General features: G+C 37.3%; 2 protein-coding genes and 1 long non-coding RNA gene across 4 annotated transcripts in view; all 3 read left to right on the forward strand.

Annotated features, from left to right (window-relative positions):
* The first annotated feature begins 201 nt into the window (after window positions 1–201).
* LOC105016988 (homeobox protein Hox-C8a) lies at window positions 202–18,085 on the forward strand. 2 transcript variants are annotated; one of them, XM_020055511.2, is made up of 3 exons: window positions 202–436; window positions 14,107–14,506; window positions 15,028–18,085. In XM_020055511.2, exons 1-3 carry the CDS (start codon window positions 401–403, stop codon window positions 15,339–15,341), a joined length of 750 nt encoding a protein of 249 aa, XP_019911070.1. In that variant the 5' UTR covers window positions 202–400; the 3' UTR covers window positions 15,342–18,085. The 2 variants fall into 2 exon arrangements, with proteins under 2 accessions (XP_019911070.1, XP_010879551.1); XM_010881249.3 differs by lacking the exon at window positions 202–436 and having other exon boundaries at window positions 13,806–14,506.
* On the forward strand, window positions 8,336–12,233 carry LOC105016990 (homeobox protein Hox-C9a). The gene is made up of 2 exons (XM_010881250.3): window positions 8,336–9,090; window positions 10,140–12,233. The coding sequence occupies exons 1-2, from the start codon at window positions 8,562–8,564 to the stop codon at window positions 10,382–10,384; spliced, it is 774 nt and encodes a 257-aa protein (XP_010879552.1). The 5' UTR covers window positions 8,336–8,561; the 3' UTR covers window positions 10,385–12,233.
* Window positions 18,086–21,325: 3,240 nt separating the features above from the next.
* The window catches only part of LOC106024731, a 42,748-nt gene continuing 40,273 nt past the window's right edge, over window positions 21,326–23,800 (forward strand). The window contains exon 1 of the long non-coding RNA XR_001198502.2: window positions 21,326–21,897. This is a non-coding gene — a long non-coding RNA (uncharacterized LOC106024731). The remainder of the gene's footprint in view (window positions 21,898–23,800) is intronic.

A 23,800-nucleotide genomic window follows, 5' to 3' on the forward strand; every position in this document is an offset into this window, starting at 1 on the left:
AATCTAGGCATACATGCTCTAGGGTAAGTGGAAATACCCGACATAGCGTTGATTATAATATTAGCGAGGTGACCACAATACGTCAAGGTCATAAAATAGTAATGTAATGAGGCTCGGAGTACAGCGCTAGACATGGGTTTTATGATCTGCAAATATAATGTGTGCTGCAGCAGTAAAGATGCGTAAAGGTGAGAAGGAGGATGTCTACCCATGCATGGAGCTGCGCTGTGCTGGGGACTGGTTTCCACGTCAACACGCCACTGCATTCATCGGATTAGGGGAATGCGACATTCTCCAACAGATGATGGAGCAAATAATGTAGCGAGAAGAGACTGGGTGATTACTTTAAGGGAATAAATATGATTGAACAGAAACAGCTACGAGACACGACTGCAGAAACATGGAAACGGATCCACGCATGCAGCCAGGGTTGAAGGTAGGAACAGCCGTTGGTTTTCTATTTTTGGATTTGGAATATAACACGCTTGGATTTGTTCATTTGATATATTTGAAACGGAGAATACTCTCATTGCCATAACACAGAGGGTCTTTCGTGTTTTTCTGTTGCTCAATTGTATTATCCTGCATTCATTTGAGGTGCAACCAACGACGTGTGTGGGTTATTTCTTGGATAGGGTTATTAGCTGTCTCAGTAGAGTTTGGATCATAATGTATTCTGGGATGTTTTGTTAAATTTACATCATCCATGGATGCGTAACGGATGTTTTGTTGTCTGACCCGACAACTGCAGATCCCTTGGTTCGAGGAGTCTTATCCTGTTGAGTAAACATGTGGGTTTAAAACATTTTACAAAATACGAATGCTCCTTATAGACGTTCAATCACGTCGTCGACCTTATAGTAACCCCTTATGTTCATATTTTAAAATTTGACTAACAGACATTTCAAATTAGTCTTGGATCCAGTATAATGAAGTTTAACAACATGCCTATCTCTGATGGATAAACGGAAACGAGAGTAGCATATGGTTACAATTATTATTTGTATTTATTTTTATAATTCCTCCCAACTGGCGCGGTGGAGACGTGTGATATGTTGAATAATTGTCAATGGATTGTCTTTGCACGTTCAGCTGACGCGTGGTTTAGGTAGTTTCATGTTGTTGGGATTTACTTCCTGGCTCCGCAACAAGAAACTGCCTTGATTACGTCAGTTCGCCTTCATCAAGGGCGCTCATATCCGCCAGATCACATTCAACTCCGGAGTCGCCGCAAATGGCATTGTAAATGAACTGAGAGCAATGCTCACGTCGAGAACTTTTTCATTGCTCTCTCGCTTCATGAGGTGGACACTAAAGGTTCTATTGGCTGCAATAGAATTGGGGTTGTAAACATCAGAGGGTAAAATCCTGTTAAACTTTGTGTTGTGGTGCGGACATTTGAGGTCTAGCCTTGCAGCGGGTGTTTTAGAAATGTTAGCCTACTCAGCATTCCAGCGACGTTTCCAGGTACCTAATGGGAGATACGCCAAACAGTGAACTAATTAAGCTATATGCTTGAGGAACGTCCATTTATTGTATCATGGTATATCTTCCTTATCACATCACGTGTATGCTAATTGAATGGTCGAACAAAATGCCTAAATCTAAATCACACTCCCCTCGGCTGAAAGGTTACCCAATTATTTTTATCAAACATAGTTCGGTCACATACACCATTTCGGACCCAGCAACTAGGTCCACATAAGTACATCCCCTAGTCACCGAACCGAAATGTGCAGCGCGCTCTGGTGTCCACTAGAAACAATTTATTAGACTTTTTGTTAAACCTTGTGAATTTCTTTCAGTGTTTCAACGTAGGATAAATGGGTTCAAAACGGTACCGTATTTGACGCGGGTAACACTAGATAGGTTCAATATTCACCATTTCAACGATATCAGTTTCCATAACGCAGAATGGATGTAGGCTATATTAGTATACTCGCTCTTTCGTCTATTGACACTTTTACATTGAAATTGTCCACAGAAATCAATCCACTAAAATGTTAACCTCCAAAATGTATTTTGGCCCAAGGAGTCACATGTATTGATTCACTTTTACCCACAGACCACAACCACATGGAATGTGTGTCAAAATATGTTGTCTGCAATTGTTAACCATTATGAGAGGGAGTAGGCTTTGGGTATGCACTGGATTGCTGTCTTAATATGACTTTATTTACAAGGTGTGATTATGTTGTAACGTTTCCTGTCAGTGAGGTCGTTAAGTAGTGGCTTTAAATGTGTTTGCAATGTTTCTTCAACTAAACCAATGTAATGTCTGTAATGAACAGCATTCTTTTATTAAGACAACTCCAATGTTTAATCCCAGGGCAAATAAACATGTATAATACAATAATACACTCTCTATTGCAGTTAATATCATTTAATATCAGAATGTATTACGTTAACCTAAAAGATTGAAAACAAGCTTGGCACTGAATAGTCCACATTTTCAAGTTCCGATATAAGGATGATCACCAGCACCTTAAAATCCAGTACATAAAGTCAGATCTTGTCCGATTATTTATCTCATATCAATTGCAGAAATTGTGAAATCGTTTTCTCATATTTCAACCTCCTTTCTGACAAACACACACACACAAACTATATTCTGACCCAAAAGGTCAGTATTTTTCAAAATAATCCCGTTTATCTTTGCAAAAGTCTTACCTTTCTTAAAGGCTTCTACTAAATACGTATATTTTTTCATTATTTCAATAACGTTCTTAATGAAATTTGATTTCAGTTAAAATATAGCCTATTCCTTACAGATTATTCTAAATAAATCAGGCCCGGAGCCAAGACGAAGTAACTGAGGGGGCTGTTAAAATGGCGAGGGGGCTAATCTGTTTTTTGGTTATTTTTCGATAGGATTTTTACTTAAACTGGGGAGGGGGACAGAAAATACAATTGAGGGGTCTAAGCCCCCTCTTGCCCCCACGTGGCGCCGGGTCTGAAATAAATGTATATACCCCTCATTCTAGCCTACTCGGATGACGCTGATGGGAAAGACAATACAATCATAGATAAAAACTATAACCCCATGTTAGTTATCGAAATTCAACTTGTATTTATTTGCTGGATGGTATAGGTTAATTAATAAGTGGGCAATCATTTTATTTCAAGGTCGGGCAGATTTCTTTACCGAAAGCAGAAATATATCTTTTAAATATACTATATCCAATCGTATGTTCAAAAATAGCCTTGCTTATTTATTTTATTAATAATATTTTTTAAATGATAACAATCATACAAAATATGTATATAGTTAAATATAGAGTGTCAGTCCACAAAGCTAGTCTCCACAGTATAGGCTGGAACCAAACTTGCCGTTTTACAATAGGTCCTGCCGTATTGCTTGTGTTTATTGCAGGAGTGCCTATACTAATACTTACTGATCCAACCGTACCCTGTTATGTTCTCTTATTTACCCAGGAAATCGGTAATAAATTCTCACCATAGTTTTTGCAGACCACGTCCTTGTAAACTAGAAATATGTTCGTATTTTATTTTAACAGCTTTTTTCCAGCGCTTTCATGGTGGTCCAATTTGTGATGATGGACAGTGATTATTCATGATAGTTCCAGCAGATTTTTTCTAAAGTCAAAGATCGTGCCCTTCAGAAGTACATTCCACCAAACCATTACTATCACAGTTTGCTCAACCCGGAAGTATGTCTGAACCATCCTAATTTAAGGAGAGTGACATTTTAGCTGACTTCCACAAATGAACTTGCAAGTACAAGAAGTCGCTAGACTACAGGTCCCTTTCCAACCATTCCTCTTCCAATCCAGACCGTGTTGAGTTGCCTTAGACCGCTGCAGAGCTCCTCATAATTTTTGTTATAAGAAAGAGAGATAGAAGGGCTCAGCTCAAATGTTGGTGCGGAACAGGGACGTCGCTAGGCCTATTTTAGGGGGGCTTTAAGGAAAAGAATATCCGCTCAAGTTCAAAATGTAATAGCACTGGTAAGCAACTGTACGTTTTGCTAATCAATACAACCTTCCAGCTAACCCATCACCATATGGAAGTAAAAAATAAAAATAAAATTAAGATCGTAAAAATTTCATGTATGGAAATTGTTTAGACAAGTTGCAGTTAGTGAAATTCGACTTGAGTGACAGATCAGACGTCAATATCAAAGTGATCAGTCTTTTTATTTATAAATTTTTTCCGGAAGGCAAGCTAGCTACAACTTTCTAGTAGACACTTCTGTTATTTGTAATACAAATAAAACATTTATTATAATATGATTCAACTAAATAGTCAGGCGGCGGATAATAGGGGTCGTCGTTTTTATAGCGACAACACTAACCAATAACAAAAAATATAAATTTTTATTAATGACATGCTAGCTAACATTTGTATGTCACTTGACAAAAGTATTTTGGCTGCATGGTACAGCCGTTTTTGTGACTTTTGTTGGTGTTGGATGCATGGATGAAGACAGAGTAGACTTTATTTTCTTTATTTAGATATAATTTAAGTCATATTAGATCAGTGTCTGACACAAACAACGAGAAAGGTATACTTTTAGACAACCTTGACCAAAAAATAAATAACATTTGATAGATTTTACACCCGTTGTTACTCTAAACATACATGATGAAAATGTGTTTTGGGGAGTATGCCCAGAACCCCCAAAACGAGGCTAAGCCCCACCATCCATGATTTTCTAGTTACGTCCTTGGTGCGAAACATTTTATTTTTGGGGCCGTTTCAAAAAGCTTATACTAGAGAAAGCAAAAAATCTGCACTTTTAATGTTTTAATGTATTTATTTCCAGCAGAAAATGTTAAAATAATTAAAATAAAATAAACAGACACATTTCTGTACATATTTGAATATTATGTGATATCATTGCTTAAAATCTTTATATTTTTTCCCCCAGGCATTTTATGCTTTATTTGACCGCAACTTGTTAAAAGGCAAGAGCAGTAAGGGGGATTTGAAGCCATGCTGATGTAGTACGTAAGCACCAAAAGTAGCAGCTTTGACATCTGGACCATCTTTGCCCACATTTCTAAAAGTTTAAGGTAACCTCGTTGCACTTAGTTACGTTAATATTGTATAGACATTACTTTAATCACCTGGACCCTGAAGAGCTTGAAGTAATGACTTGAGTAAAACCAACACAAAGCCTGCCATAATGTCCAGTGCCCATGGCTTTCGGTAAAGAAATGTTGGATAGAAATGAAGTGGACGATTTCAAGGGCAGCTTATCAGGTTCCTTTACAGTTCTCTGAAAGTTCAGCCTTGAGTGGAACTGTTAATCGGGTTGCTTATCGAGAGAACATACACAGTTTAGAGTGGACAATAGACTATAGGTAGAATCAAGTTCTGTTATACACGGGATGCCCACTTGTTTTATCTATTGCCTTTAGACCCTGATATTACAGGGATGACCAAGAGATTCATTAATGACAATGGCCCTGTTACTCTCACAATAGACTACAACAGTGATTACAATCAAAATGCAAAAACAAGTTGTTAAAACAATTCCCAAAGCACAGTTCAGCATGCTGGGGAAATGTATATTTATTATCATAACTTCATAACTGAACTGTTGATGTAATTAATTCAGTTTTGACTTGAAAAAAACATAAAAAATACTTTCCTCTACAACTACACCTATATCAAAATAGGCAGTGATAAGTTCACCTGAAACTATAGGCCATACAAGCAAATGGTGAGCTCAGATTGCCTGCTGCATTCATTTGTTATGTTTTATCTTCACAGAATCAGATCAGAATCAGATCCAGCTGTGTGTTAGCTCAATGGTATAAAACTAGGCTTATATCAGGGTTGTTTGTCAATGTAATTTAAGATCTAAGCATTTTATTGATTTAACAAAACGTTTGTGATGTCTTTTAACATTGAGTTGATTGAAATGGAATCAACAGCTATCCAGCTATCCAAACAATGTAGACTGGAGACAAATGCTATTTGTTCACACTGTTCATTTTACTAATGGTTGTTACGGATAATGTTACAAAAGTTCTGTGAAAGCTTAGGCTACTGAATATCTGAAAAGCAGTTAGACTGACTAGTAGCAAAAAAGGTTTCTAGATTGAAGTCCAGAGTCGGGAAGGTGAACCGAATATATATTGTTCTGTCCCAGAGCAAGATAGTTAATTTTATTGCTCCCCAGACGCTCAACATGGCAGCCAAAGCCCTACTCCAATTCTGATGGGCTGGGTTAATGCGAAAGCCAAATCTTGGTTGGTGCAAACTGATTGTCGTCATATGTCAACTAGCACGAATATGAATGATATCACCTGAAGTTATTGAATTCCCAATCTCCAAATGAGCACAGAATTGCACACAAACAACTGAGTAACCTGGTCGTTAAAGCATTAGGTCCAGCCGGCTTGGTGAAAAAACTGTTGCACTATCCCAGAGCAATGGGGTTAACCCTAATTGGCTCCAGGTCGTCATACTTACCTGGTAAAATAACCTTGTCATTCTCAAGTATTCCACGTGGTTGTGGAATTAATGAACTGCATGCGGTTCAATTAGTAATGTAATTACCTTTTGCTCTAGGTTGGTTTAAACAAATTTGAGATATAGGCACTGTTCCACCAGTGCATTTATTTATTTCAACTATACAATTTTTAAGTTTTCGGCGACAAACCTGCCTAATTATCACTTGAAACACATCGTTCTGTGTCAAGTAGAATAATTACACATTCTCGTAGTTTTATTGGGTCGTCTATCTGAGAGATGTGCTGGTAAATATATATTTTTTAAATAGCTTCCCTAACACGGACAACAAGCATACTACAAACGTATGCCTAAGTGTATTGCACTGCTGTATATTTTTAGCTCTTTTTAAAGTTAATTCAAAGCAAATTCCTTAAAGGAAAGAAAACACACTATGTAAATCAGTATTACTCGTAGTATTACTTTTGCAGAAGAAATAACTGTTCTTTCTACTCCAGTAGTGGTTCTCTGGTGGTAAAATATTAGATTGTGCTAATTTGGAATGAAGATAATGTATCAATGTGCAAACAAATTTACAGGTTGCAATGACAGAGCAGTCTTTGCTGCATTTAGCTAATGCAGAGGAATCACATATTTGAACATCACATTTACAAATTGGTCTGTATATTTTTACAGACTGTTTAACCTAACCCTACACTTAAATCTTAACCCTAACCATCTTTGATGGGACCCATCTAAGGAACCTTCACTTTTTCCCAGCCACTGTTGCTTCATCATTGTTGTTGCTTGCTCCTTGGGGTTGATGTAAAAAGGGCTTTATAAAGAAATTTGGTTCATTTGATTCATTCACTCCACCTATCGAGACGTTTTCGTTTACTTCACAAACAGACGTATATCAACTTAATTTGAGTTATACATGTTATGACTATACGTTTAACTATATATTTTTGGATCTAGCTTATTGAACATACGATTGGATATAGTATATTTAAAAGATATATAACTTAGTTTAAGAGATACGGTTATTCATAAAAATCAGTAGTCATTTATCATCTGTATTTGTAGTTCTGTGTATTGCGTTAAGGCCTTCTAAATAATCACTGACTGTCATTATTAATACTAGTTCTCAGATGCCAGCAATATAGTATATATAGCCCACAACAGGCACCCTATACTTATAACTTGTAATTATCAACGTTTTTAGGCGCCATGGTCCTTGGCCTAAATGTTCGTGTTAATGCAATTTGGATATTAACTCGTTGAATTCTAATGTGTAGGCTTGTACTTCTAATAACAGTTTACCTTGATTGTGATAGAAAGCCAACGAGAATAGCTTCAAAACTAGTGAATTTAATTGATCAATTGAAATGGCTTAATCCAGTCGGCAAAGTTTTTTTCCATAAGGTCTCAAAAAGACCATTGTAAATCTGAAAATACAGCGTTTGTTTGTAGTTTAGGTGAACTTGGTGGAACATGTCAGTTGCTAGCACAAAAAACTACGTTTTGGCCAGCACGCTTAAGTGAACAATTATGACAAAATGTATTCATATTTTTTGGAAGAAAGGATCATTTTGCACCGCACTTTCTCGTTCCACAATTATCAACTTTTAAAGGTTTCTCACACCACGCCCAATTCCAATTTATTTATTGGATTTATTGACAATCTATTATCCAAAACGTTTATATGTGCTCACGTTTCTACGTGACAAAGAAAAATCAGCCAATATAGAGAAATAGTGCGTCGTGGAGTGTAATCAACGTAACCTACCTAACACGCATCCAATTCGGTTCGATAAACTCATCTCCATATTCTTTATGAGAAATATAAGCGAAAACAAACAAACTTAACGAATCAGTCTTAAAGAACGCTTATACAATAGATATACTCAATATTTTAAGATGTGATGTACATCACTGTCCTAGAAGTGCGTGCGCATTAATCCACTGTATAAAGTGGGGTAAATATAATCACGTGTTCAGCGATGGCCAATGAGAGTAGAAAAACCCCGTGATAAAAAATTACCTGGCTTGGCTGTTCAAGGGGTAAGATTTTAAAAAAGTACACATACACACCATATAATAACCTGACGCATGTAAAAGAGACGAGAGACCTCGTCATGTCGACCACGAGTCCCATAAGCAATTATTATGTGGATTCTTTGATAAACCATGTCCATGAAAGCGAGGATGTGTTGGCGTCGCGGTTCTTAGCCCCGGATCTTCTCACTACGGGTTCCCATAATACAGTGCCGGATTGTTCAGAATTTTCTTCCTGCAGTTTCCCCCCGAAATCTCCTATCTTTACCTCATCCTGGGGCGCAGTTCAGTCCCAAGGGGTCTACCACCCATACACCCACCAACCTCACATTGGGACAGAATCGAGGTATGTTTGCTCATGGCTGGATCCCATATCTGGAACAGTATCCTTCCCAGGCTTCCGGACTAACAGTAGACACTACGGACTCAAACCCGATGGATTTCACCAGCACTGTACCGGAGACAGCATCGCGTCTAACGGCCGTGGATACCCGGACTATTTCTACACCTCTGCGGATATGCGTGACAAAACACAGACGATCATTCCGTCTCCCGAATCGGAGGTTTTGGCTTCCAGTAAGCACGAAGACAAGCCAGAATTCGACCCAAGTAAGTGGAATCCATGCGAGTTTACAACCGGGTATTGGCGACGCTTGTGTATGTTAGGTGATGTGTTTCTTCCGTGGAATTTGCTTGTGGTCTGTTGTCATACGATACAATAAATGTATGTTTTCACTTCCCTTTGAACTAGTCAAACTGAAGAACGTTTTAGACAAGACCAACGCCTATCCTAAAAGGTTGTAAAATAGAAAGTACCCTAGCTATAAAACGGCTATAAAATTGGGACACCGGAATCTTTAAATTGGCGTTAGTGGTATTTAGTTCACTTAACTCCAGAGTCTTACCTGTCCTACAGTGTCGTTTATAAACGTGTTTGTGTTCTTAAAATGACATTTTGTTTTAAGACTTACAGCAGTGTGACCCTATCGCCATAGGCCTTGTTATTGTTATGTGCATTCCGTGTTATTAGCCTAGGATTGAGTTGTGCATTCATAGGCCTGATATTAATCCTCAATAAGGTCTTATTTCTTACAAATTTGAAGTGCTTGTATCCCATAAAACCGAAGCAGAGTAAATCGAAATCGAGGTCAATAGCCATATTCATTTAGACATTTCTTCATATACTAAATTTTATAAAACATGACAACACTGAGCAAAATATATACAGTAAACACAGACAAATATTTTAAGCTACAATGGGAAAGCTAGGGTGAAATGCATTTAGCTGCTTTGGTTGCAGACCAGCCGAAGCTTGAAGCTACGGGCTTTAAAATATTTTATGGGCCAATAAACCAAACAAGAGCAGTCAAACTTTTATGACTCTGTCTTTTTCTAGCACTGGTGACACTCTCAAAATATGGATCAGGGATATTATAGAAGTTTATTTATAATTAGTAAGGTAAACATTGATGATACATTTATTAAACCATAGCCTATGGCTAACCTACATTTAGAAAAACAAAAGAGCACTCCTCGTTTGGTTTATTGTCCGTTGAAGAGTTAATGTAAAGAGTAGACTATGCTTGTAGGTAAGAACTACGAAAGGCCATTCGAAGCGTTGGATTTATTCACTTAATTCATGTTCTATCCTTTTACAGGCAACCAGGTGGCGAATTGGATACACGCTCGTTCAACGAGGAAGAAACGGTGTCCGTATACAAAATATCAGACTCTCGAACTCGAAAAGGAGTTTTTGTTCAACATGTACCTTACAAGGGACCGTCGATATGAAGTTGCTCGGGTTCTTAATTTGACCGAGAGACAAGTCAAGATTTGGTTCCAGAATCGGCGGATGAAGATGAAGAAAATGAGTAAAGAGAAGACAGAAAGCATAGAGCAGTAGCGTAACTATGGACACACTGACTCGTACATATTCAGAAATATTCCACTCCTGGACTGGGGACAGTGATTTATCTTCTTGTGATATATATTTTTCTTTTTCATCGGATATTTAGCCATAGATCTATTGTTAGCACAGTTTAACTCAGTCCCACGTTTCGATATCACGTGCATCTTGCTTGAACTATTTATTCTTTATTAGGCCTACTGTTTAAAGACATGCGAATATCATATTTGATCAAGAGAGTTATGGGGTAAGAATAATTGCGCTTGTAGGGGGTCTCTTCAAAATGTAGTTTTTTTCTTCATTTTCTGTGAAATGTTTTTGTTTTCAATTATTTAACATTTTTTACAGTATTTTTTCATATAATTTCTTTCAACATAACTATCTTATTGGCCTGCTCTACATTCTCGTCAACTTTAAATATATTCAAAATGATCTTTACTTCTTTTCAGAAACTGTTCGGTTATTCTTCTTGAAAGGTTAAATATGCCTTTACAATATGTATTAACACTGCCAGCAATTAGGCTACGTGGTGAAATGGCTTTACAAAACGCTATCAAAATAAATGATATAATTAACAGTCAGTTCTTGATGGCAAATGTAACAGACTAAAGTTACAGACCACTTCTTATTGAAAGCTTGTGTGACCTTTAATTCAAGTTCTATATTTTTCACGGCTTTTTTGACCACTGAAGGACAACCTTCGCGACAGTTTCTCAAGCATTTTGTAAATGGATTGCTCTGAGTTTATATAGGCTACTCACTTCTATATATTTTCTTATCATAATAGTATTTAAGTATCAGATTATTGCAACCATTTCAACCAATAGCTGTAGCGTGATATTCTGGTAGCCTACTAAAAACATTTCTGTAAACACTTTAGTTATATATAATGTATCTGCTGCATAGCATAACTTAAATTTAATTAAAACATTTAATCATATCTAGATAACTTAGATTAGTTTACACCGGTTGCTGTCTTTGACCACTTGCAGGGGTTTAATGCCTTTGTTATTGTTGTTGCCGCCTTAGCCTTCATGTATCACAGAGACTCTATTGAAATGTATCCGTTATAGTTTAATAAAGCATGCAACATGAATATACGACAGAGGCCACACAGTAGCTATGAATTAATAAGTCTTAGGCCTATGCATATCGTAATGCTGACTTGCAATCACTGAATCAAGGTGAATGTGCATGCGCAGGCACATCATTTTGCAATTTTTTGTTGGTTCTCAAAATTGTGATGGGTAGACCGAATGATGTGCGGTGTGTAAAATTATTCCATATCTACTGGTGAGACGTTTGTTTGTCCGTATTGGTCGCTAAAGTAAATGGGCTTTCCTCTTGAGCTGTCACAAACAATACTGACAGGATACAGAGATTTTAAAGCCCAATATAGTTGGACACTTCCCTCGCAGAGCACAGAGAAATGTGGGATTTTATGGCCCTGCTTCGAGCAGCTCGAATGCAATCTAAAACAAAGAAAACCTGTCTGGCTAGACGTCTGGGCTAAATTACTTTATTGTTTTTATTTGAGGGTATTGTATCCTTGTTTCAAAGAAAGGCTGCAAACGTGACTCCCTCCGCCTTTCTTCGCTAGGAATGTAGCAGAACGGGGATAAAAGAAAGAGAAGGGCACCAAATTACACTTCCTTTATTCCTAATCGGGCACACTGGTTCTGTCCACTGTGAATGGTGATTTCCGTTATTCTGAAAATGTGTGAATGTTCAGCTCGTGACCATCTCATTACAACTTCGGCCCTTATATGACATATAGCTGATACGTGTCCGTCTTACCATAATTTCTAATATATATATATTAGAAATGATTAGAATTCAAACACGAATTTGAAGCCCATATATATATATATATATATATATATATATATATATATATACATACATATGGGCTTATATATAGGCCTATATATATATATATATGGGCTTCAAATTCGTGTTTGAATTCTACAACCGAATAATGTATATATATGTATAGTCTTTTAGTAATAATTATAACCATGGCAAAAACGACGTTGATGATGTCTAGCTTATAATAATCATAATAATATGAATGACAGGCCTAATAGTAAATATTGGCTAAATGTTTCAAAACAATTTTCGATTAAATATTTTTTTCATTATTGTCTATTGTACTTCGACAATAATTAAAAATGTTATTGCCTTGTTCTTTTCATTGGAATGATGGCTATTGACCGACGCGTCTTATGTAACTTTTTTACAAATTCATGTTTGTATGCGATACTTGCGCTTATTACTTATTACTAATATGTCTAAATAACAATAAATTGGGTATCATAATGTCCCATGGTCCCAGATTTATTCTCACCCTTTCTTTTAAGAATTTTATAACTATAAGGCATACATTTCAATTTGTACTTTTCATGAGACCGAATATTATAAATGCATGTCAAATGTTCCTTTCATGATAAATTCCAGTAGCATGGCAATCTATACCTCTAGTCGAATTTGTGCCTTACAACCTACAACAACGCCACTTGATGTCGCTGTTGACTAGTATATAAACACTTAGGCTATGTTTAGCCTGTTTAGGAAGATGTGGTGGTCCATAGGGAAATGGAGTCCTGGTAGACTGTGCTGAGTTTAAATGTAGAGAAGGTGACCTATTGACTAGAAATGAACAACTAACATGGTCTGTTCTCAAGTACATTTAACATTTTTACACATCAAATTCATGATTTACGCTGGCCAATGTTTTATTTGTTAAACATCAATAGTCCACATTGATCAAGTAGCATAGACACTGTGGCTACAGAAGAGTGTTATAACTAGGACAAACATAATTTCAATATATCTTTTCTTTCTAATTGTTACATTTTAGTATGTTGTGTTATGTTTGTTTTAATAAAAGACCAATACATTTAACAACCATATTTTCCTTTTATTTTGATCAGAAATAAGGTAAATTACGCACAATACATACATGGCATCAGGGCATTAAATAATAATTCGGGCAAATATATATATATACTTTAGCTGTGCAATTTGAAATTGAAATAAGAAAGGCGACAACACAGTTTCTGAATTTGACTGTCACAGTAGCTGTACGCTCACATGTGTTCTTGAATGGAAATCTTCGACGTAACGCTTATAGAGCGTTTAATGAGTGGTAGTTCAAGGTTTTTATTTCACTAAGGTCAATAAACAGTATATTAACTAGAAGAACCTTTTACTGGTACTTTTGTGCTTACACGCCAAAGCATACAACTGCTGCAAAAAAGCAGTGCCTTTGCTTTTCTCCAAGGAATGGACGTCCAGGCACGCAGTGAGAATGGGAGGGGGTTGAAGGTTGGTGATGAGAGGAGGGGTCGATGTCGTGTGTTAGTGTGTTCGTTGGGGGGGGGGGGGGGGGTAGTGACTGTGAAGTCGGAGGGGCTAGCCAGCTTTAGCTATGAACACATCAACCATTCGCGGTATTAGAAGCTGAAAAAGAAAAAGCAAGAAAAAGCGAGGGACTTGCATTGGTAACAGGTGTTGGAGCACAGGGGAGGTGGATACGGACACAAGTTTTATTATCTGTTAAACATGTCTCTATGATTTTGTGGTTTTAGTCGTTTTATGTATGGGGTTTGGAACCGAACCAAGGCAATAATTGGAATTGTCGTAAACCACTTCTTAAGCTGTAACACTGTCTACAGAAAAACATGAGCTCTTATTTCGTGAACCCTCTCTTTTCCAAGTACAAAGGCGGTGAAACGTTGGAACCAACTTACTACGACTGCAGGTTCCCTCAAAGCGTCAGCCGGAGCCACGCGTTGGTTTACGGCGCGGGAGCGCCGGCGCCGGGATTTCAGCACCCGCCCCATCACGTCCAAGATTTCTTCCACCATGGGACGTCGGGGATCGCCACACCAGCCTACCAGCAGAATGCATGCGCCCTGGCTTGCCATGGAGATGCTACTAAATGTTATGGATATGAAGCACTTCCGAGACAATCGCTTTATGGTTCCCAACAAGAGACGAGCGTGGCACAATACCCAGACTGTAGATCCTCAAATGGCACTAATCTTGGAGAAGGACAAGGCCACCTAAATCAAAACCCGTCTCCTAGTCTCATGTTTCCATGGATGAGACCGCATGGTTAGTAGGCTAGGCTACGTTCTAATATGTGCGGGTCTTTTAGTGCATATATAGATTCACATTAAACAGTTCAACCAAAAATCCATAGCCTGAATATGATTAGATATATAGTCTTAATGTGTACATTTCGTACTTTGAATGTCACGAAGCTAACATCAGGTAACGTTTGATAAGGGTTTGGAATAATTGCTTTTCACCTACTAGGACAACGATTCACTCTAGTCGGATTTACTTATTCATGGCGCATACATAGTTCAATAGCTTCAGTTCTGTTAGCTTTCGTGGCGTCTCACTGGATCGCTATAATTAGATATAAGAAAATAATTAAATCAGTAAAAACAAATTCAGACCGTGTTTAGCCGAGGCAGAGAGCAGAGATATATAATGGTAGAGGTTATAATATTGCCAATGTATAGTGCTGACTTAAACCTCTGCTCCTAGACGAGAGCGGCTTAGCGAACGTCCTCCTGGATCCAGACCACAATTATTGCTTAATTGTAAGTATTATTTCCATTCTATAGCCCCCGGAAGACGCAGTGGCCGACAGACCTACAGTCGATACCAAACATTGGAGTTGGAGAAGGAATTTCTCTTCAACCCATACCTCACCCGTAAGCGTCGGATTGAGGTATCTCATGCTTTACGGCTAACTGAGCGTCAGGTGAAGATTTGGTTCCAAAACCGTCGGATGAAATGGAAAAAGGAGAACAACAAGGACAAATTTCCGGGCCAAAGAGGAGACACGGAAGCCGAGGCTGAGGGCGATGATGAAGGCAACGATGACGGCGAAGGAGAAGAAAAAAAGGAAATGGGAGAGATAGAGGGGACAAAATAGTGATTTTAATGCCATATGATTTTCACAAGGTTAATGTGGTGTAACCAAGCCTCGTAATTCTCATAGTAACCACTTTCCTTCATAAAGCCTCGACTACTGTTGTTCAGCAGATTTGTTTTACATTTTTTTATGCAGAAGTGTTTTGTGGTACATTAATCTAATTTTGCATAATTTAGATTCGTTATATTTTATTTCGGCTGTATACCACTACAGGAGCAACTGGAGCCGATATCCAATGAAAGTCATTGAGACCTACATTTTCCAAATATTGTACCAATCTTCTTTAAGTGACTTATTTGAGTTACATCGCCATTTTGAGATAGTAAGGACATTTGACACTAAAATAAATAAGGGGATATATATATATATATATATATATATATATATATATATATCAAAATAAAATGTCACATTCACCATGGTGGACATACAACAAATTAAACAGACTTTACCTTTTTGTGTCAGCAATCAGATATAGTTACCCCACACTACCCCATCCCCTATGGCTTAAGACAGTCATGGTGACATAGTTTTTATGTCCACTATTTTATTCAGTCAACAAGTGTGGGAAATCCTTTTAACAGACATTAGTAAATTATAAGAATGAGAAAACAAACAATGTTGCAAATCTGCATTCCAGAAAATAGGAGGATAATAACAGATCATGTCATGTACACTCAAAATGCAATCACGGCTTTCATAAAATAAAGACCCTATGCACTGGTAAATCATAGCATATTGGTAGTATGTCCTTATCGCAGAATGCACTACTAGGTAAAATGGCAAAATCCGCTATCATCCCTCGCGTACATTTATCATACGGTGACACTCTTTCTGGTGCTTGTACGTACGCGATGTGGTGTAAAGTATGAACCTCTGTTGGATGTACGCGGAAACAAGCAATTCGGCTGAATGGCTAGACATTTGTCAATGCTGTATCTATGTTGTAATCTTAGGAAAATGTTGATTATTATTATAAAATCGTGGTTCCTTTTGTGTAAAATGTTTTCCTAAAAATATTGATTTATTTTGATTTCTGTGTATGAATTGGGTGGATTGGATTGGGAGTTATACAGGTGCTATACATAACGTGGTCTCTTCGTTGTTTTGTAAACTTAATGATCGCCAAGCTTTTGATCAAAAATTATCCCGTTTTCACATTTACAGTGTTGATCAATACATTTTAACTGTGACAATTAACAAGGCAATCTATACAATCCATACGCTCGTTGCAGTGTATTTTAAGTAGGGGCTTTTGAACTTCAAAACTAGCATCAAACTACCTAGCCAGCTCATCACCTCATCACACTGTGTCCCAACAATTATAACTGCCTAAAGTTGCTATTGCACATGATGTGAACACTCGTTATAATTGAACGATGATATATATTCAAAAACAGAATCTGTTTTATAGCATGATTGTGCTGTTGTAGTTTTGTTCCTTTTGTGTTTATTTTTTTTTTACTAAAATAATGATTTATTTTGATTTCTGTGTCTGCATTGGGTGGATTGGAAGTTATACAGATGCTATACATAACGTGGTCTCTTGGATGTTTTGTATACTTTATGATCGCTAAGCTTTTGATCACAATTTACCCCGTTTTCAAATTTACAATGTTGATCAATACATTTTAACTGTGACAATTAACAAGGCAATCCATACACTCGATATGCTTGTTGCAGTGTATTTTAAGTAGGGGCTTTTGAACTTCAAAACTAGCATCAAACTACCTAGCCAGCTCATCATACCCTCGTTATGTGTCCCAACAATTATAACTGCCTAAAGTTGCTATTGCACATGATGTGAACACTCGTTATAATTGAACGATTGTACTTATTAAAAAAAGAATCAGTTTTTAAATAGCATTATTGGGCTGTTGTAGTAGAGTAATTTTTTATTGCACTGAATATGACCTCTTTGCATGTCTTCAAATGTATTGTATAAATACAATCCCGAAAGCGTCCTCCGGCCTCCACAGACTCCTGACGTGTTTTAAGTCCAAACTGGCGCAACTGATCAATTTATAGCCCTTTTCACATAGGGTTGTTATTAAACCTGTGCTAGGCTATTAGCCCCCACAAGATTTGTTAGCCCTGGGCTTCGGTATAACCATAGGCTAAGCATTTAAACTTGTACTCCTAAGCCCTTAGCAAAGGGAGAAATATGAAACGAGATCATTTCACATTCTGTTCCAGACAAATGTGAAGTTCTTTCCCGCCTGTAATGTTACATGTACTACGTCACTGACACGTTGTTTACGCTGCTATGATTCAATTAACGACTTTCTTACGTCGGTTGATCTAGATGTCCACACTGTCCGCACTTGCTTTGACAAATTTACTAGGTTTTCTTTGAAAGCTATGGACAGTTGTTTGGTGGAAGGAGGGAGACCGAGCTACGGAGTAGTTATTAGTAATAGCGTCGGACACGAGTTTAGGTAGGCTAAATTAAGTGAAGGTTCTTGGCCCAGTCTCACTTTGGTTATTTTTGCCGCGGTATTTCTGGGGCTAACCTTGAAAAGTGGTTGCTAAGCCTGCTTCGGAGCAAATGTTGGTGCTAGCCCACTTCAAAATGTGCATTAGGCCCTGGGCTACGGCACAGTGTGAACACGACTTTAGTAAACTAATCATGTAAATTGAATCATGTGTGATAGTGTAGGGTTTAAAACAAAAAATGTGAACAGATGGAGAGGCCGGAGAACAGGATTAGGGAATTCTTGTTTCCCGTTGGTGTTGGTTGCGAGTGCGCAAACCCTTGACATTGACATGTTGAAATAAATGGATCCAATACCTAGGCCTATACATTTCCGCCCCTCGTTCTTCATACATTTCCGCCACAACTCCACCAAGAACGCACACACGCAAGCACACAAACATTATGCATTACACCTTCAGTAACAGCGGTTTTGTGGTTGCCTATTCTTATCTTTTTACTAAAAAGGACATTTAGATGTCCTTCGTTTTAGTAAACGAAGGACATCTAAATCAACGTTTTCACCAAGCGATAATACATTATCGTTAGGCTGTAATAGGCTGTATGTGTAAATTTGCCGACAACGTAGTTTCTATTTGTTATTATATAATTAACACATTTTTATTTTGAAGCTTTTACAAACATAGGTCTAAAGGGAAAAGAGATATGTGTCTGTTTGCATGAACGTCAAACCAAGATTTGGAAGTGAATAGTTGCCGGACGAGTCTACCACGAAAGCCGGGGGAGGAATTAGGATTAACTGCTTTACCGAGATGCAAAACAATATATATATTTTAACCTTGCCAGCTAGGGGATTCAATCTAGCCGCCCTAAATTTCCAGTGTAGGTAGACGAGTTAATATAAAATGTCTGTTTGGGTACTGGAATGTATGCTACTAATGTACACTAGTTGTCCAAAATGACAATAATGTAATATTGTCGTGCGTGTTGTATGTGAGTGGACCCCCTGTGGAAGGCTGTTAAATGGTAAGATACACGCAATGACAAGGTTACGTTTCTGTGTAAATGTTCCACCTTTTCTGCTGATTACATCACCTCAGATAGTTAGAAATATTTTAGCTAAATCTAAATAATCTTAATTACATGCAACTTTTGAGTAAAATATTAGAGTATTTTGCTTATACAAATCTATAGGTTAGCATACATACGTATTATACATTATATTTTGTAAGTCAGTTAGGCCTGACATTATACACTTTCCAGTTTCTGGTCCACTAAAAATAATAATCCCAAATTATTTATGGAAATAGAAATGCACGTTTACGATTCTTTACATGTGTTTTGGAACCATTCTGGAAGCCTGTAAGACAAGATGTTTGTGATGAGTATTGTGATATTATTGTTTAATTTAATCCAACACTAGGGAGTTAAAATCAGCAGTTAGAGGGGTTGATAACCGTGTGATATTACATGCGTTTTTTCTGTCATAATTACATTGGTAAAGGGAATCTCTGGGTGGTATATGGCCATTATAATACGGCTATGTGTTCAGTTCAGCCCTCTGTGATGTGTCGTGCTTATGAGCATTTTTAACACAAATTAGTTTTATAAACATTACCGCAACAACGAAAAACATCTCAAGCTGGCACCTTCAAATGTTTGCGATCACCTGCAACAACGCGTTTTCAACAGAGAGCACCATGTTAGTGACATATGAGACACCCACCCATAGCTTATAGATTAATTAAAGCAAGCGCATAGGCCTATGCAGCACTTAATTGAAGAAATACTCCACAGTCTGCTCGAAAGAAGAATATTCTCAAACATTTGCAGGACACCTTTAAGGTTGTTTATTTTATCGATACTTTATCGAAATATTCGTAACCACCGTAGTGTGGTGCATTTCGGATATTCTGGACACGCCTCGATATCTTTTTTAAAACATCTATTGGATTAAAATAAAAAGGATAAATATATGTTGCAATAACGCTATTTCCGACTACAAAAAATTAATCAGAAACAGCTTAGGATGCAAGTTAAAGACACCGTTTTCGTATTGTTGTCCTTAATAAGGAACAGTTACAGAATAAACACTGATGGTGTCAATCAACGCCACAGTTTAGATGGCTTCATCCATACCCTGAGCTTTAAACTCATACGGACATCTCGTTACTTGAGGATCTAGTTAACAATGTTATGCTTTACTGCTGTTTACAGACGAAATTCCGGAAGTTTTCTGTATTAACAATTGTCTGTGAGCATTATCTAACGGACTCCCTTTGAACTGTATATTGCCTTGAGGGGACACCACTTCCCTAATAAGGTCGTAAACACCTGTAAACTTTATAGACCACATATAAACTCTTCAGACCGACTACTGGTGTTTTCAGTGTAGGCCTCTACAAGTCATTCTATAGTATGGTTTTCTCTGTTTTGACCAACCGTTTAGAGAGGAAAACGTTATGCCCAATTGGACAGGGTATTTAACTTATAAGATAACCCAACGTTTTACATGCTCATTTCAAGTAGTTTGTGCAAAAGTTGCTTATTCAGTTGATACAGAAGTGAAGGCATACACAGCCCAAAATACAATGAATAAATTCAATATCCAATACATTGAAACTCCATTCCGATAGATCTACTCACTATTTCTTCATAAAGTTTTACCAATGATATCAGTACGAAATAAAATATGAAAAGACACTCGTTATTGTAACTTATCCACAGTAACTGGATATATACTAAATAATACTTATCCACTGTCTGCAAATATACTAAAACGCAAATGTAAACGCAATACATTGTTTATAATAATAACCGATAACAATATATAGTAAAATTGTTAATTCGTACGCAAGAATTGTATCATAGTGCATGAAAATGTGCTCATCCAGATAAATAATGTGTAGATAATAAAAGTATTACTGAAATCAAGGCTGTCTCACGCTAAATTAAAGGACACTGTTATTAGTACAGTTTTAAAATAATACTCAGACCAGTTGTCAATGTGCCCTATATGATTATAATAAATCAATTAGGTTAATTTAATTCTAAGAGTTAGCTCAACATATACCTAAAATTAAAGATCAGTAGAAAATATCCACTGTCCTGGACTAGGCATAAGGGAAAACGCCGCCTAGTGTGGTCAGACCAAAGGATTACACCGACACTATTTTTTCTAGATTACATTTTAACTGATCTTCATTGTCTACAGAATGAGTTGCTAATGATGCATGAGCGCGGATGGGTAGGGGAGGTGAGTATGTCTGCTGAATATATCCACTGCTGTCCTGGCATCAATTATTTAGAAGACCTAGTAGTAGGATTCTGTTTTGTTAGGTTTATGTATAGTAAATCTATATAAGCAAGGCTGTGCGTCTCCGACCGATATTTAACGGATGTCTGGATGTTTACCCAAGCACGAAGAGTTATGCAATTGTGTGAAAGCTGGCACACCCATAAGGAACAAATAAGGAAATTGACACATAGGCACATATTGTGAGTTGCTAAAATTGATACGTTTATTACATAGACACTGAAGTGTCTTCATGCAGAAGGAAGATATAGATAATCGGTCTGCTTGCGAGGGAGGAAAGAGGCGCAACGCATTCCTGGATGTTTGGTGGAAAATTTACAGCTAAGAAATAAAAGTTTACGACTGAATCGGAACTTGGATTGGCTGTAGCTGGTCATGTGACTTCCCTCCATGAACATGAACTTTATACTGTTGTCTGCTGATTACTAGCTTTTTCCATCCGTACAGGACCTACCTGTCCAAAGCAACAGCATTTTTGGGGTTCTATACAGGAATTTGTTTTATTTTGCTGCTCATCTTCACGTTTATCCATTCACGTTGCTACCCCTTCTCTCCCTCTCGTTTTATGATTCCGTCCGTCTCTCTCTGTCTCTTTCCCTTTCTCGCGCATCAGAACTGGAAGTAGAGCTTGAGTAGCATTTTCGTTTACTGATTTTGGATGGTGATTCTTCAGAGCCGTCCTATTAGAATACCAACGAGATATTGGATATTAAGTTAAGGGTTCCTCGGTCTCCATGGTTTCCCTCACGCCTTTGTAGCTGCTGGACCAGTGAATCTGCGTCAGCGTAGCCGCAAGCATAACATTGGTAAGTAAGGATTTGTAGATTACTTTCTTAAAAGGTATCTTATTGCATGTGGCCTTCGAATGTGTGATATCATATAACTGCTATTTTGCGAATGCAGAAATGTACAAAATTATGCATATTATATTGTTATAAGCTATAGCCCATATATATTGACATTGTGGAGTCTGGTTTGTCGATACAATATTTTGTACCAATATAGCCTAAGTATGCATATTGTGACGTCAATCTGTTTTTGTAAACAACAAATGCCCAAGAAAATGCTAAGTTGTATTTTTTTTGTGTTGTTGATTCGCTACCGGCAATGCCGTTTTAACAGACCAGCGGTCTATAAAAGACCAACCAACATCTCAAAGGATTTATGTTGTCATCGAATATTGGTTAGTAGGCCTACAGGTTACTCAACTTTTTGGTTTGGACCTGAGCCAGTCTGTAAATTTCATTTACTGGTTAAAATATATTTATTTCTACAAGGAGCCTGTGAGTGGAACAGTTCCTTATAGTAGCTCGTAGCTCGCTATAACCCACGTGATTTTGACGTTTTGATGACGAGCTTGTGGCAATACTTCTTGTAACATTCAATATACAACATTCAATGGTTCAACTGGTCATTTGTGGTGTTTGTGATAGAGTTACGGAGTCTGCTGGTCTGTGCATTCATAGCATTGTTTACCATAATGGTTCATATTACATTTAAGCTATTGTTATTTCTACACTTGTATTTGTACATTTAACCTACAACCTGACAACCCTACATTATGATATTTTCTAACTTAGCCTGTCAAGCATTCAATATAAAATAATGAAGTGACCATATTTTTCAGTAGGCTATTATGCTACATGTAGGCTAATGTTTTAGATTTAAGTTTAGGACTCATGATTAGTGTTTGACATGTTTAGGAGTTATGACTAATGTTTGGCATGTTTAGGACTCGTGTCTAATGTTTGGCCATATACTGAGAAGCTGCGCCTCGTGCGCAAAATACAAATTTTCCACTTGGTTACTTATCTGATGTGTTGATGGTTGTGGTAAAGATTATGGTGATAGTAATCATCATGATCATCAGCATTAGTATATGCATTCGTTTTGTTTATTGAACTGGTTAACCTGTGTATACGGTGTATAAACAGGATATGAAGCCGTGTATCGACAAGGAAGTTATTTTACACACACTTAATAACCATGGATCACAAAAGAAAACACTTTATTTAGTTAAACAATGGATAATTACTCATCACAGCAATACAACACAAATAATTTTATTAACATGCACAGTAAATAGCGAAGTATTGGCTTTACCAGTAAAAGGCCAAACTTTAGCGTTGTTTGCACACCTAATGTGTGTTACAGTCTACACTGCCATCTAGTGTTAGATCACAGAACCTCATAATCCAGTTAATGAGCGACTGCGTTATAAGCCTACATACTGTGAGGCATAATGTCAACATGGTAGTGTTTGATTATGTTGGTTTTGTTTAATTGGATGTTGGCTATGAAAGAACATTATTGGTCAAAAGAACAATATGTTGAATAAAAAGCCCACAGCAAACCTCACACGGCGCTGGCTGCAATGTTCCCTGTATAGCTAAATCGTGGTTGAAATAGGCCAAGAAATTCATTTAGGGAGCTTCATGGCACGTGGTCTAAACTGCAGCAGTCATCCCCCAAGCGTCTTTCCAGCAGCCTACTAAAATGCCGACGTAGTACTGTTAAATAGACGTATTATTATTTATGGGATTATTATTATTGTTAATATACATATTCCTGTTAACCGTAGATCGTCTGATGAATTCGAATTTGAGCGCTGTAGGCCAAAGATATCCTGTGTGTTTTAATCGAAAAACGACATAGACCGATTTTTATTTAGCTGAACTACACCAAACGTTTCTTATGAAGAACTTTCCC

This window comes from Esox lucius, chromosome 17 (genome assembly GCF_011004845.1).
Source record: "Esox lucius isolate fEsoLuc1 chromosome 17, fEsoLuc1.pri, whole genome shotgun sequence".
NCBI classification, from domain to species: domain Eukaryota; kingdom Metazoa; phylum Chordata; class Actinopteri; order Esociformes; family Esocidae; genus Esox; species Esox lucius.

Bases quoted from the DNA above. Each gene is read 5' to 3' on its own strand.
- LOC105016990 (XM_010881250.3), top strand. From the start codon at position 8,562: ATGTCGACCACGAGTCCCATAAGCAATTATTATGTGGATTCTTTGATA. The intron at 9,091-10,139 runs GTAAGTGGAATC...ATCCTTTTACAG, and splicing joins CAAGCCAGAATTCGACCCAA to GCAACCAGGTGGCGAATTGG.
- LOC105016988 (XM_020055511.2), top strand. From the start codon at position 401: ATGGAAACGGATCCACGCATGCAGCCAGGGTTGAAG. The intron at 437-14,106 runs GTAGGAACAGCC...CTCTTTTCCAAG, and splicing joins GCATGCAGCCAGGGTTGAAG to TACAAAGGCGGTGAAACGTT. The intron at 14,507-15,027 runs GTTAGTAGGCTA...TCCATTCTATAG, and splicing joins TCCATGGATGAGACCGCATG to CCCCCGGAAGACGCAGTGGC.